A 12893-nucleotide genomic window follows, 5' to 3' on the forward strand; every position below is an offset into this window, starting at 1 on the left:
GCGGTGATATCAAATATGTGTATATGCGGTTTTTTTTTTTATTGTTTTATTTTGAATGGAAATTTTTTTTTTCATTTTTTTCACTTTTTGCATGCTTCAAGTCTCCATGGGAGACTTGAAGCTGCAGTTATCCGATTGCCTCTGTTACACACAGGCGGTGATAGGATCGCCTGTGTGAAGCAGATTTGCTCACTTGCTATGAGCGCCGACCGCTGCAACCTGGCAGTGACAACCACAGGTGTCTCCTACAGACCCCTGGCTGTCATGCCAATCCATCGGTGACACGCGATCATGTGACGCGGTCGTAGATGGGCAGGGCCAATGATGTGCTTCCGGTAAGCGTAAATTAAAAGCCGCTGTCAGAGATTGACAGCGGCATTTAACTAGTTAACAGCCACGGGTGGATCGCGATATATAGATCAGCTGACATGTGCCCGGAATAGGCGGGCTCAGCGACGGAGGCCGCACCAATCAGGCAGTTATGACGTGTGTTGTACTATTAAGGCACATATCATAAAGGGGTTAACCCCTTTCCGACCTGGTCAGTAATAGTACGCACCAGGTCGGGAAGGCCGGTTCAGCGGGGGCTCCAGCGCTGAGCCCGCACTGAACCGAGCACATTTCAGCTGGTTATTACAGCTCACATGTGCCCGCAACAGCCGCGGGTGGAATCGCGATCCACCCGTGGCGGTTAACATGTTAAATGCCGCTGTCAATCTCTGACAGCGGCATTTAACTTGCGCTTCTGGGAAGCGTGTCCTAAGCCCCGCCCATCGGTGACCCCATCACGTGATCGCGGGTCACCAATGGGTGGGCATGACAACCCAGGGTCTGCAGCAGACGCCTGTGGTTGTCATGTCTCAATTGCTATGAGCGCCACCTAGTGGTCAGCGCTCATAGCAAGTGAGCATTTCTCCTGCATACAAGCGATCTGCTCATCGCCTGTATGCAGTAGAAGCCATCAGACAACTGCTGCTTCTAGTCTCCTCTGGAGACTATAGAAGCAAGCAGAAAGTGTAAAAAAAAAAGTTTTTAAAAATATTGAAAAAAAATAAATATATAAAAGTTTAAATCACCCCCCTTTCGCCCCATTCAAAATAAAATATATATATATATATATATATATATATATATATATATATATATATATATATATATATATATATATAAAAAAAAAAACACATACACATATTTGGTATCGCCATGTTCAGAATCGTCCGATCTATCAATATAATAAAAGAATTAATCCGATCGGTAAACGGCGTAACGAGAAAAAAATTCTAAACGCCAGAATTACGTTTTTTTGGTCGCTGCACATTGCAATAAAATGCAATAACGGGCGATCAAAACATCGGATCTACCCCAAAATGGTATCAATAAAAACTGCAGCCTGGTGCGCAAAAAATAAGCCCTCACCTGGCCCCAGATCCCTAAAAATGGAGACGCTAAGGGTCTCGGAAAATGGCGTCATTTTTTTTTTAGAAAACTTTGTTTTTTTTTTCACCACTTCAATAAAAAAGAACCTATACATGTTTGGTGTCTACAAACTCGTAATGACCTGGAGAATAATAATGGCAGGTCAGCAGTTTTAGCAATCAGTGAACGTGGTAAAAAAAAGGACCCAAAAAACAACTGTGGAATTGCATTTTTTTTTTGCAGTTTCACCGCACTTGGGAATTTTTTTCCCGTTTTCCAGCACACAATATGGTAAAACCAGTGATGGCGTTTAAAAGTACAACTCGTCCTGCAAAAAATAAGCCCTCACACGGCCATATTGAAAGAAAATTAAAAAAGTTCTGGCTCTGGGAAGAAGGGGAGCAAAAAATGAAAACACAAAAACAGAAAGACCCAAGGTCGTTAAGGGGTTAATAGTTGTCTGAGGAATGTTCTGCCATGCTAATCATTAAGCTTCATTACTGGCAGCTCCTTTTCTCTCTCACCAATGATGTTCCAGATGTGTTCGATGAGAAAGAAGTCTGGAGGTGCTGAAAGCCATAGTGGCACGTTTAGGTCAAGCAGGCTGCTCACAGTAGCACAAAGCAACACGCGGCCTGGCATTGTCATGCTGAAAAATGGCTCCTGGTACACTTTTACGTTCCCTAGTGAAGGCCTCTTTATGACATTGCCCACATGTTCTTCAGACCAAGTTCCAGCTGTAACTGCATCCAAGACAAAAGCAGGACTCATCACTGAAGAGGATAGACTGCCATTGTAACCTCCATTGCAGTCTTGTTCTGCACCATGATGGCCTTTAAGAGTGGTGGTGTGACGTCAATGGAACACCTATAGGTGGCTTGTAACCGAATGTTGTGCAAACATCTTCTGATGGTTTGTGCAGACACTGTTTGATGCCATAGGCTTAGTATATACCATCTAATTTCACTTTCAGTGTAGAAAGTATCACTACGCACCATTCTTCAAAGCTGATGAGACCATATTGACAAAGCTATAAAGAGGTCTTCACTAGGGTAAGTCCCATAAGTCCTACTCCCAGGATTATGTCATGGGGTGGCATTTTGTATGCCATCAGGACAACTCTAATCTACATTCTAGTTCACTAAAAGCTCGGGGGTACATTAATTTGATCATGCAACTAGTAGTGTCCTTATTTCTCCAGAGTGTCCCAAGCGCCTTTTTTAAAACACGACAACACCAGCTTGGTGTTAAAATTTCAATGTCGAGTAGTGTATATACTAAAAAATATATACATATACTCACTTCGCAACATTAAAATTGTAATACCAAGAAGGAAAAATCGTGGAGTTATAGAAATCATAGAAACAATAGACATGCTGGTGATATGCAAATGATGAAAAGAATGGAAATGTGGAAAACAAGACTTTGAATAATTTTGAACTATTTATAAACTTTTGATAGGAAAAGCTAAAACATCCTATTTTAGAATGTATTGTTGTAAAGCATATTTGGTAGGGAAAATGTTAAAGACAATTGAATAAAAAATAGGGTTTTTACAAAATTTTATAAACAGAAGGGAAAAAAAAATCACCCTTCAAAACATACCTGTGAGTTCAGATACTTTGGAAGCAACTTTTTCAGCAAATCCAATTCTAGTATTTAGCCCAGTTCCAACTGCTGTCCCACCAGCTGCCAACTCGTAGACTCTTGGTAAAGCTGCTTCAATTCTAGCGATGCCATATTTTATCTGTTGAACATAGGCACTGAACTCCTGAAGAAGAAAAATTATAAATAAAATACATGTATATTTTATAAACACATACATACAATTATAAAAACACACACACATTTTTAGGGCTCTTGATTAACTTCAAGATTTTTTTTCTTTTTTATCTTCAAATACGATAAATAATATGGAGACTTATCTCATGCAACCTTGGTGGACTATTTGTGACTCACAAACTAGTGGCAAAAGAAAAATTATTGTCCAGGATTCAAATGAGACTTCATTGGCAATAGAGCATTTGCATGGGAATAGCATTAGAAATAAATATTCTTTTGGTACAATTTTCTACACATCTGAATGGTTGCTTCACTATGTACTGTATGTGGCACAATAAAGCTTGAGTAAGGAAGCTGTTAGCACAGCAACAATCTGCAATTTTAAAACTGAGGTAAAATCAGCAGTTCTATGCTGGAAGAACACCATGTTAGGAGTTCATCATCGGAGCTGGTTTTGCAGGGTGGCCATGATAAGGATAATTGCTACTGCACAAGCTTCTACAATTGTCACTATGGTAATAAATAGCAGGAAATAGCAATGTTAAAAGGTTTATATTTCACACATCTGTAACATTAATATGCACAATATACACTGCTCAAAAAAATAAAGGGAACACTAAAATACCACATCCTAGATATCACTGAAAGAAATATTCCAGTTGTAAATCTTTATCCATTACATAGTGGAATGTGTTGAGAACAATAAAACATAAAAATGATCAATGTAAATCAAAACTGATATCCCATGGAGGTCTGAATTTGGAATGGTATTCATAATCAAAGTGCAAAATCAAATTACAGGCTGATCCAGCTTCAGTGGAAATGCCTCAAGATAAGGAAATGATGCTCCGTATTGTGTGTGGCCTCCACGTGCCTGTATGACCTCCCTACAATGCCTGGGCATGCTCCTGATGAGGCTCAGTATTGTGTGTGGCCTCCACGTGCCTGTATGACCTCCCTACAACGCCTGGGCATGCTCCTGATGAGGCTGAGTATTGTGTGTGGCCTCCACGTGCCTGTATGACCTCCCTACAACGCCTGGGCATGCTCCTGATGAGGCTCAGCATTGTGTGTGGCCCCCACGTGCCTGTATGACCTCCCTACAACGCCTGGGCATGCTCCTGATGAGGCTGAGTATTGTGTGTGGCCTCCACGTGCCTGTATGACCTCCCTACAACGCCTGGGCATGCTCCTGATGAGGCTGAGTATTGTGTGTGGCCTCCACGTGCCTGTATGACCTCCCTACAACGCCTGGGCATGCTCCTGATGAGGCTCAGTATTGTGTGTGGCCCCCACGTGCCTGTATGACCTCCCTACAACGCCTGGGCATGCTCCTGATGAGGCTGAGTATTGTGTGTGGCCTCCACGTGCCTGTATGACCTCACTACAATGCCTGAGCATGCTCCTGATGAGGCTGAGTATTGTGTGTGGCCTCCACGTGCCTGTATGACCTCCCTACAACGCCTGGGCATGCTCCTGATGAGGCTCAGTATTGTGTGTGGCCCCCACGTGCCTGTATGACCTCCCTACAACGCCTGGGCATGCTCCTGATGAGGCTGAGTATTGTGTGTGGCCTCCACGTGCCTGTATGACCTCACTACAATGCCTGAGCATGCTCCTGATGAGGCTGAGTATTGTGTGTGGCCTCCACGTGCCTGTATGACCTCCCTACAACGCCTGGGCATACTCCTGATGAGGCTGAGCATTGTGTGTGGCCTCCACGTGCCTGTATGATCTCCCTACAACGCCTGGGCATGCTCCTGATGAGGCTGAGTATTGTGTGTGGCCTCCACGTGCCTGTATGACCTCCCTACAACGCCTGGGCATGCTCCTGATGAGGCTGAGTATTGTGTGTGGCCTCCACGTGCCTGTATGACCTCCCTACAACGCCTGGGCATGCTCCTGATGAGGCTGAGTATTGTGTGTGGCCTCCACGTGCCTGTATGACCTCCCTACAACGCCTGGGCATGCTCCTGATGAGGCTGAGTATTGTGTGTGGCCTCCACGTGCCTGTATGACCTCCCTACAACGCCTGGGCATGCTCCTGATGAGGCTGAGTATTGTGTGTGGCCTCCACGTGCCTGTATGACCTCCCTACAACACCTGGGCATGCTCCTGATGAGGCTGAGTATTGTGTGTGGCCTCCACGTGCCTGTATGACCTCCCTACAACGCCTGGGCATGCTCCTGATGAGGCTGAGTATTGTGTGTGGCCTCCTCGTGCCTGTATGACCTCCCTACAACGCCTGGACATGCTCCTGATGAGGCTGAGTATTGTGTGTGGCCTCCATGTGCCTGTATGACCTCCCTACAACGCCTGGGCATGCTCCTGATGAGGCTCAGTATTGTGTGTGGCCTCCACGTGCCTGTATGACCTCCCTACAACACCTGGGCATGCTCCTGATGAGGCAATGGATATTCTTCTGATGGAATCTCCTCCCAGACCTGGATTAACGCATCAGTCAACTAGACAGTCTGTGGTGCAATGTGGTGTTTGTGGATGGAACGAGACATGATATCCCAGATGTCCTTGATTGGACTCAGGTCTGGGGAACGGGTGGGCCAGTCCATAGCTTCAATGCCTTCATCTTGCAGGAACTGCTGACACACTCCAGCCACATGAGGTCTGGCATTGTCCTGCATTAGGAGGAACCCAGGGCCAACCGCACCAGCATATGATCTCACAGTGGGTCTGAGGATCTCATCTCGGTACCTAATGGCAGTCAGGCTACCTCTGGCTAGCACATGGAGGGCTGTGTGGCCCTCCAAAGAAATTTCTCCCCACACCATTACTGACTCACTGCCAAACCTTTCATGCTGGAGGATGTTGCAGGGGGCAGAATGTTTTCCACGGCGTCTCCAGACTGTCACATGTGCTCAGTGTGAACCTACTCTCATCCATGAAGAGCGCAGGGTGCCAATGTCGAATCTGCCAATCTCTGTGTTATCTGGCAAACACCAGTCGCCCAGCACTTGTGGACGTCGGGCCCTCATACCACCCTCATGGAGTCGGTTTCTGACAATTTGAGCAGACACATGGATGTTAGTGGCCTGCTGGAGGTCATTTTGCATGGCTTTGGCACTGCTCCTCCTGCTCCTCCTTGCACAAAGGAGGAGGTAGCGGTCCTGCTGCTGGGTTGTTGCGCTTCTACAGCCCCCTTCACGTGTCCGGGTGTACTGGCCGGTCTCATTATCTGCTCCATGCTCTGGACAATGTGCTAATGGACACAACTACCCTTCTTGCTAAAGCTCACACTGATGTGCCATCCTGGATGAGCTGCACTACCTGAGCAACTTCTGTGAGATGTACGGTAGTCACCGCCTCATGCTACTGTACCTCTAGGGTTCAGAGCAATGACAAAATGCAAAAGTGACCAAAACAGCTAAAAAGGATGAGAACAGAGAAATCGTCTGTTGTAACCACCTGCAGAACCGCTCCTTTATATGGGTTGTTTTGCTAATTGCCTAAAATTTCTAGCAGTTGTCTGTTCCATTAGCACAGCAGCAGAAATTGATTCACGATCAGTGTTGCTTCATAACTGGACAGGTTGATTTCACAGAAGTGTGATTCACTTGAAGGTACATTGTGTTGGTTAAGAGTTCCCTTTATTTTTTTGGGCAGTGTAGAAATCATACGTTCACATACACGAGTCATATTTATCCCCTCTAGAGATTCAATCCATAACAACAAACTATAGTTTTATTAAGTTGCATCACATATACAGTGTGCATATGAAATACATTTTTCCAAAAAAGTTTACAGACAGATCATTTCATTTATAATTCACTACATCAAATTCCAGGGGTCAGAGCTTTACATGCACATTGACTGTACCTTTTTACCCTTTTGTGAAAGACAATCTTGACCGTAAGGATCAAGACCCATATTTCAAAACTGACCAAGGTCACAATGTGGGAATAACTCTGGAATGCTTCAACATATTCCAATCATGCGGATAATGTTTTTTCGTCACACATTTTACTTTATGTTAACGGTAGGTCAACATTGTTTGTGTGAAAATACTTGAGATTTGATGAAAATTTAAAAAATGTAGCAAATTTTCAAACTTGAAATGCTTACATCCATATGGCGTACCGGAGCGCCACATTTTGCGAGTGCTTCCCACAAATGGACGTACCAGTACATCATGGCAATTGTGAAGACATATGAGTTGTGCCTGCAAGATCACCGCTGGGAGCTCAGCTTAAGGGATAGCCAAGCTCCAGCTGCAACAGCTGCTTAATCCTCTAAATGACACAATTGATAGCGATCGCAACATTTAGAAGTTTAGGAGAGGGAGGGGGCTCGATCGTCCAGGTGGGCACCCCAACCCACTGGACACTGGGTGTAATTACCATCGGCCCTTGCACTGCCCATGGGGCCCATAATAAGAGGTTCTTTCTGTCCGTCCACCACATTAGTGAGTTTAGCACCTTTGTAGACCGCCAAAATATTTGATCCAGATGGTCGCCTCTCTTGGACTGTATTGCCAGGATCTTCCTTTGTAGACATCTTGCGTGAAACTGGGCCCCAGTGAAATGCTGGAATAGAGGCAGTTCGAGATCCTAAAAAGGGCATTGATTCTTACTGAGATGTCCTGTTCTTTCGGAGTTTTTAGGATCTTTTGTCTGATTTTTTACATTTTTTTCTGATGGAAGAAAACACTTGGTGAATAGCATCTAAGCCGCTATCCAGAAAAATCTGAACCTGAAGGGGCTACAGTCTTTACTTTTCTCTTTTCACTATCCACTCTAAATCAGTCAAAACAGATAAGAATTCTTTGACTTGAACAGTCCTCTTCTGATTTTCCCATTACTAGAAAATCGTCTAAATGTGGCACTATTTTCCTTATATAGGATGTAATTTCTGCCACTATTTTGGTATGGTTAGTACCCAGACCAAAACACGTTCATCTCTGGGACACAGAACCAGTCTCCTTCCTGAGCGTTATGATGGCTGGACATTCCCATCTTGCTTGTACGTCCGCATAATTGTTTGTACAGATGAAAGAGGCACCTTCAGGTATTTTTAAATTTTACCCAAGGATGAGCCAGACTTGTGCAAGTCCACAATTCTCTTCCTGATATCTTGGCTGATTTCTTTAGATTTTCCCACGATGTTAAACAAAGAGGCAGTGTGTTTCAGGTGTGCATTAAAATACATCCACAGATGTGTCTCTAATTAACTAAGATGTTGCCAAAAAACCTATTGGAAGCTGCCAAACACATGACATCATATGGGCAGTCCAGAATTGTTTAAGGCATAGTAATCTTAGTGTATGTAAACTTTTGACTTTGCAGTACGTAATAAAAATGCCTTAAAACATTCTCTCCCCCTCATTATTCTGGCATTTAACATAGTAACAGCTTTTAAGGCTCAAGGAAGACTAAGTCCATCTAGTTCAACCCATAGCCTAACATATTGATCCAGAGGAAGGCTAAAAAAAAACATGTGGCAAACATTAAGCTCCACATTGGGGAAAAAAATTCCTTCCTGACTCCACATACGGCAATCAGACTAGTTCCCTGGATCAACGCCCTATCAAGGAATCTAGTATATGTAACCTGTAATATTATACTTTTCAAGAAAGGCATCCAGGCCCTGATTAAATATTAGTAGTGAATCACTCATTACAACATCATGCGGCAGAGCATTCCATAATTGCCAGACCTGAAATAACAAGCACTTTTCACCTATTGTGTCCACACCATTTCCTTGTAGAATGTAAGCTTGCGAGCAGGGACCTCACTCCTAATGTAACTGTTTAAACTGTCTTAAATTGTATTGAATTTATTGAATGTACACGTCCCCACTTAATTGTAAAGTGCTGAGGAATATGTTGGCGCTATATAAATAAAAATTATTATTATAATTATTATAGTCTCACTGTTCTTAAAGTAAAGAATCTGCGTCTGTGATTATGATTAAACCTTCTTTCCTCCAGACGTAGAAGATGCCCCCTTGTCCCCGTCTCAGGCCTCAGAGTAAAAAGATCAGTAGAAAGGTCTTTGTACTGTCCCCTCATATATTTGTACATCGTAATAAGATCCCCCCTAAGCCTTTGTTTTTCCAAACTAAATAACCCCAAGTGTAATAACCTGTCATGGTATTGCAGACCCCCCAGTCCTCTAATAACCTTGGTCGCTCTTCTCTGCACCCGCTCTAGTTCAGCTATGTCTTTCTTATACACCGGAGACCAGAACTGTACACAGTATTCTAAGTGTGGTCGCACTAATGACTTGTATAGAGGTAAAATTATGTTCTCCTCATGAGCATCTATGCCTCTTTTAATGCATCCCATTATTTTATTTGCCTTTGCAGTAGCTGCCTGACACTGGCCACCAAACGTGAGCTTGTCGTCCACCAATACACCCAGGTCTTTTTCAGTGACAGTTTTGCCCAGTGTTTTACAATTAAGCATATAATTATACATTTTATTTCCTCTGCCCAAGTGCATTACCTTACATTTATCCCCATTAAAGCTCATTTGCCATTTATTAGCCCAAGCTTCTAGCTTACAGAGATCCTCCTGTAATATATTATTGTCCTCCTCTGTATTGATTACAATGCAGAGTTTAGTGTCATCTGCAAATATTGAAATACTACTCTGTATGCCCCCCTACAAGGTCATTAATAAATATGTTAAGAAGAAGCTGGCCCAATACTGACCCCTGTGATACCCCACTGTTAACTGAGACCCAGTCTGAGTGTTTTCCATTAATAACCACCCTTTGTTTCCTATCACTGAGCCAATTCTTAACCCACATACATATATTTTCCCCTATCCCCATTGTTCTCATTTTATGTATCAACCTTTTGTGTGGAACCGTATCAAAAGCTTTTGAAAAGTCCATATACACAACATCCACTGCATTTCCTTGGTCCAGTCCGGAACTTGCCTCCTCATAAAAACTGATCAGATTAGTTTGACAGGAACGGTCCCTCGCAAACCCATGTTGATATTTGGTCATGAGGTTATTCTTCTTCAGATACTCTAGTATAGCATCTCTTAGGAAACCCTCCAGGATTCTACCCACAGTAGAGGTTAAGCTTACTAGCCTATAATTTCCAAGTTCAGTTTTTGTCCCCTTTTTGAATATTGGCACCACATTTGCTGTACGCCAGTCCTGTGGTACAGACCCTGTTATTATAGAATCTTTAAAGATTGAAAATAATGGTCAATCTATGACGTTACTTAATTCCTGCAGTACTCGCGGGTGTATCCCATCCGGGCCTGGGGATTTGTCAACTTTAGTGATTTTTAGAAGCCGCCGTACTTCTTGCTGGGTTAAGCAAGTGTCATTTAATGGAGAATTTTTGTTATCACTGATCTTGTTTTCTGTCATGCGATTTTCTTGTGTAAATACGGTTGAAAAAAAAATCATTTAGCATATTGGCTTTTTCCTCATCCTCATCCACCATTTCACCCAGACTATTTTTAAGGGGGCCAACACTATCATTTTTTAGTTTTTTACTATTTATGTAGTTAAAGAATATTTGGGGATTATTTTTCTTTCACTGGTAATGGGTGTCTGTCTCAATCTTTGCTGCCTTGATTGGGTTTTTATAGAATTTATTTAATTTTCTGTATTTATTTAATGCCTCATCACTACCTACTTTCTTTAGTTCTCTAAATCATTTCTTTTTGTCACTTATTGCGCCCCTTACAGCTCTATTTAGCCATAGTGGTTTCCTCCTATTTCTAGCTTGTTTATTCCCAAAGGGTATATATTGTGCACAGGTCCTATTCAGGATGTTAATAAATGTCTCCCATTTGCTTTGTGTAGCTTTATGTCTCAGGATATCTTCCCAGTTGATTGCACTAAGATCATCTCTCAACCGTTGGAAATTTGCCTTCCTGAAGTTTAGTGTCCTTGTAACCTCTCTACTACACATCTTATTAAAGGATACATGAAAACTTACTACTTTGTTATCAGTATTACCCAATTGATCCCCAACTCGTATATTTGATATGCGGTCTGGCCTGTTGGTTAATATTAGGTCCAGCAGGTAATCGTCTCTCATAGTTGTCAAAACCTATTACCTTTGCTGGAACTACAGGTTTCTGTTCCCCAATGTATTTGAGGGTAGTTAAAGTGCCCCATAATAATGACTTGACTTCTTCTTGAGTCGCTGCTTTATCTATTTGCTTTATGAGGATATTCTCCGGAGCTTCCATTATTTTTGGAGACTTATAACAAACCGTTATCAGTAATTTATTATTTTTTCCCCCTCCCCTTATCTCCACCCACAGGGACTCTACATTTTCATTAAATTCACATAAAGTACAGACCAAAAGTTTGGACACACCTCATTTAAAGATTTTTCTGTATTTTTATGACTTTGAAAATTGTACATTCAAACTGAAGGCATCAAAACTATGAATTAACACATGTGGAATTATATACTGAACAAAAAAAGTGTGAAACAACAGAAAATATGTCATATTCTAGGTTCTTCAAAAAAGCCACCTTTTGCTTTGATGACTGCTTTGCACACTCTTGGCATTCTCTTGATGAGCTTCAAGAGGTAGTCACCGGAAATGGTCTTCCAACAATCTTGAAGGAGTTCCCAGAGATGCTTAGCACTTGTTGGCCCTTTTGCCTTCACTCTGCGGTCCAGCTCACCCCAAACCATCTCGATTGGGTTCAGGTCTGGTGACTGTGGAGGCCAGGTCATCTGGCGTAGCACCCCATCACTCTCCTTCTTGGTCAAATAACCCTTACACAGCCTGGAGGTGTGTTTGGGGTCATTGCCCTGTTGAAAAATAAATGATGGTCCAACTAAACGCAAACCGGATGGAATAGCATGCCGCTGCAAGATGCTGAGGTAGCCATGCTGGTTCAGTATGCCTTCAATTTTGAATAAATCCCCAACAGTGTCACCAGCAAAGCACCCCCACACCATCACACCTCCTCCTCCATGCTTCACGGTTGGAACCAGGCATGTAGAGTCCATCCGTTCACCTTTTCTGCGTCGCACAAAGACACGGTGGTTGGAACCAAAGATCTCAAATTTGAACTCATCAGACCAAAGCACAGATTTCCACTGGTCTAATGTCCACTCCTTGTGTTCTTTAGCCCAAACAAGTCTCTTCTGCTTGTTGCCTGTCCTTAGCAGTGGTTTCCTAGCAGCAATTTTACCATGAAGGCCTGCTGCACAAAGTCTCCTCTTAACAGTTGTTGAAGAGATGTGTCTGCTGCTAGAACTCTGTGTGGCATTGAACTGGTCTCTAATCTGAGCTGCTGTTAACCTGCGATTTCTGAGGCTGGTGACTCGGATAAAATTATCAGAAGCAGAGGTGACTCTTGGTCTTCCTTTCCTGGGGCAGTCCTCATGTGAGCCAGTTTCTTTGTAGCGCTTGATGGTTTTTGCAACTGCACTTGGGGACACTTTCAAAGTTTGCCCAATTTTTCGGACTGACTGACCTTCATTTCTTAAAGTAATGATGGCCACTCGTTTTTCTTTACTTAGAATTTGTATTACGACAATAAAAAAGCTGCTAACAGTCTATTCAGTAGGACTATCAGCTGTGTATCCACCTAACTTCTGCACAACACAACTGATGGTCCCAACCCCATTTATAAGGCAAGAAATCCCACTTATTAAACCTGACAGGGCACACCTGTGAAGTGAAAACCATTTCCGGTGACTACCTCTTGAAGCTCATCAAGAGAATGCCAAGAGTGTTCAAA

The 12893-nt window shown here is 43.0% G+C and overlaps 1 protein-coding gene across 2 annotated transcripts in view; it reads right to left on the bottom strand.

Annotated features, from left to right (window-relative positions):
• Positions 1 to 12893, bottom strand: part of FH (fumarate hydratase) — a 173747-nt gene that overhangs the window by 50645 nt on the left and 110209 nt on the right. For both annotated transcript variants that reach the window (XM_073671459.1, XM_073671458.1), the window contains exon 6: positions 3022 to 3187. In XM_073671459.1, coding sequence (XP_073527560.1) covers positions 3022 to 3187 — 166 coding nt within the window. The remainder of the gene's footprint in view (positions 1 to 3021; positions 3188 to 12893) is intronic.

The sequence above is a fragment of the Phyllobates terribilis genome, unplaced genomic scaffold (genome assembly GCF_046119375.1).
Source record: "Phyllobates terribilis strain yellow unplaced genomic scaffold, ASM4611937v1 Scaffold_3__8_contigs__length_932513732, whole genome shotgun sequence".
Taxonomy (NCBI): domain Eukaryota; kingdom Metazoa; phylum Chordata; class Amphibia; order Anura; family Dendrobatidae; genus Phyllobates; species Phyllobates terribilis.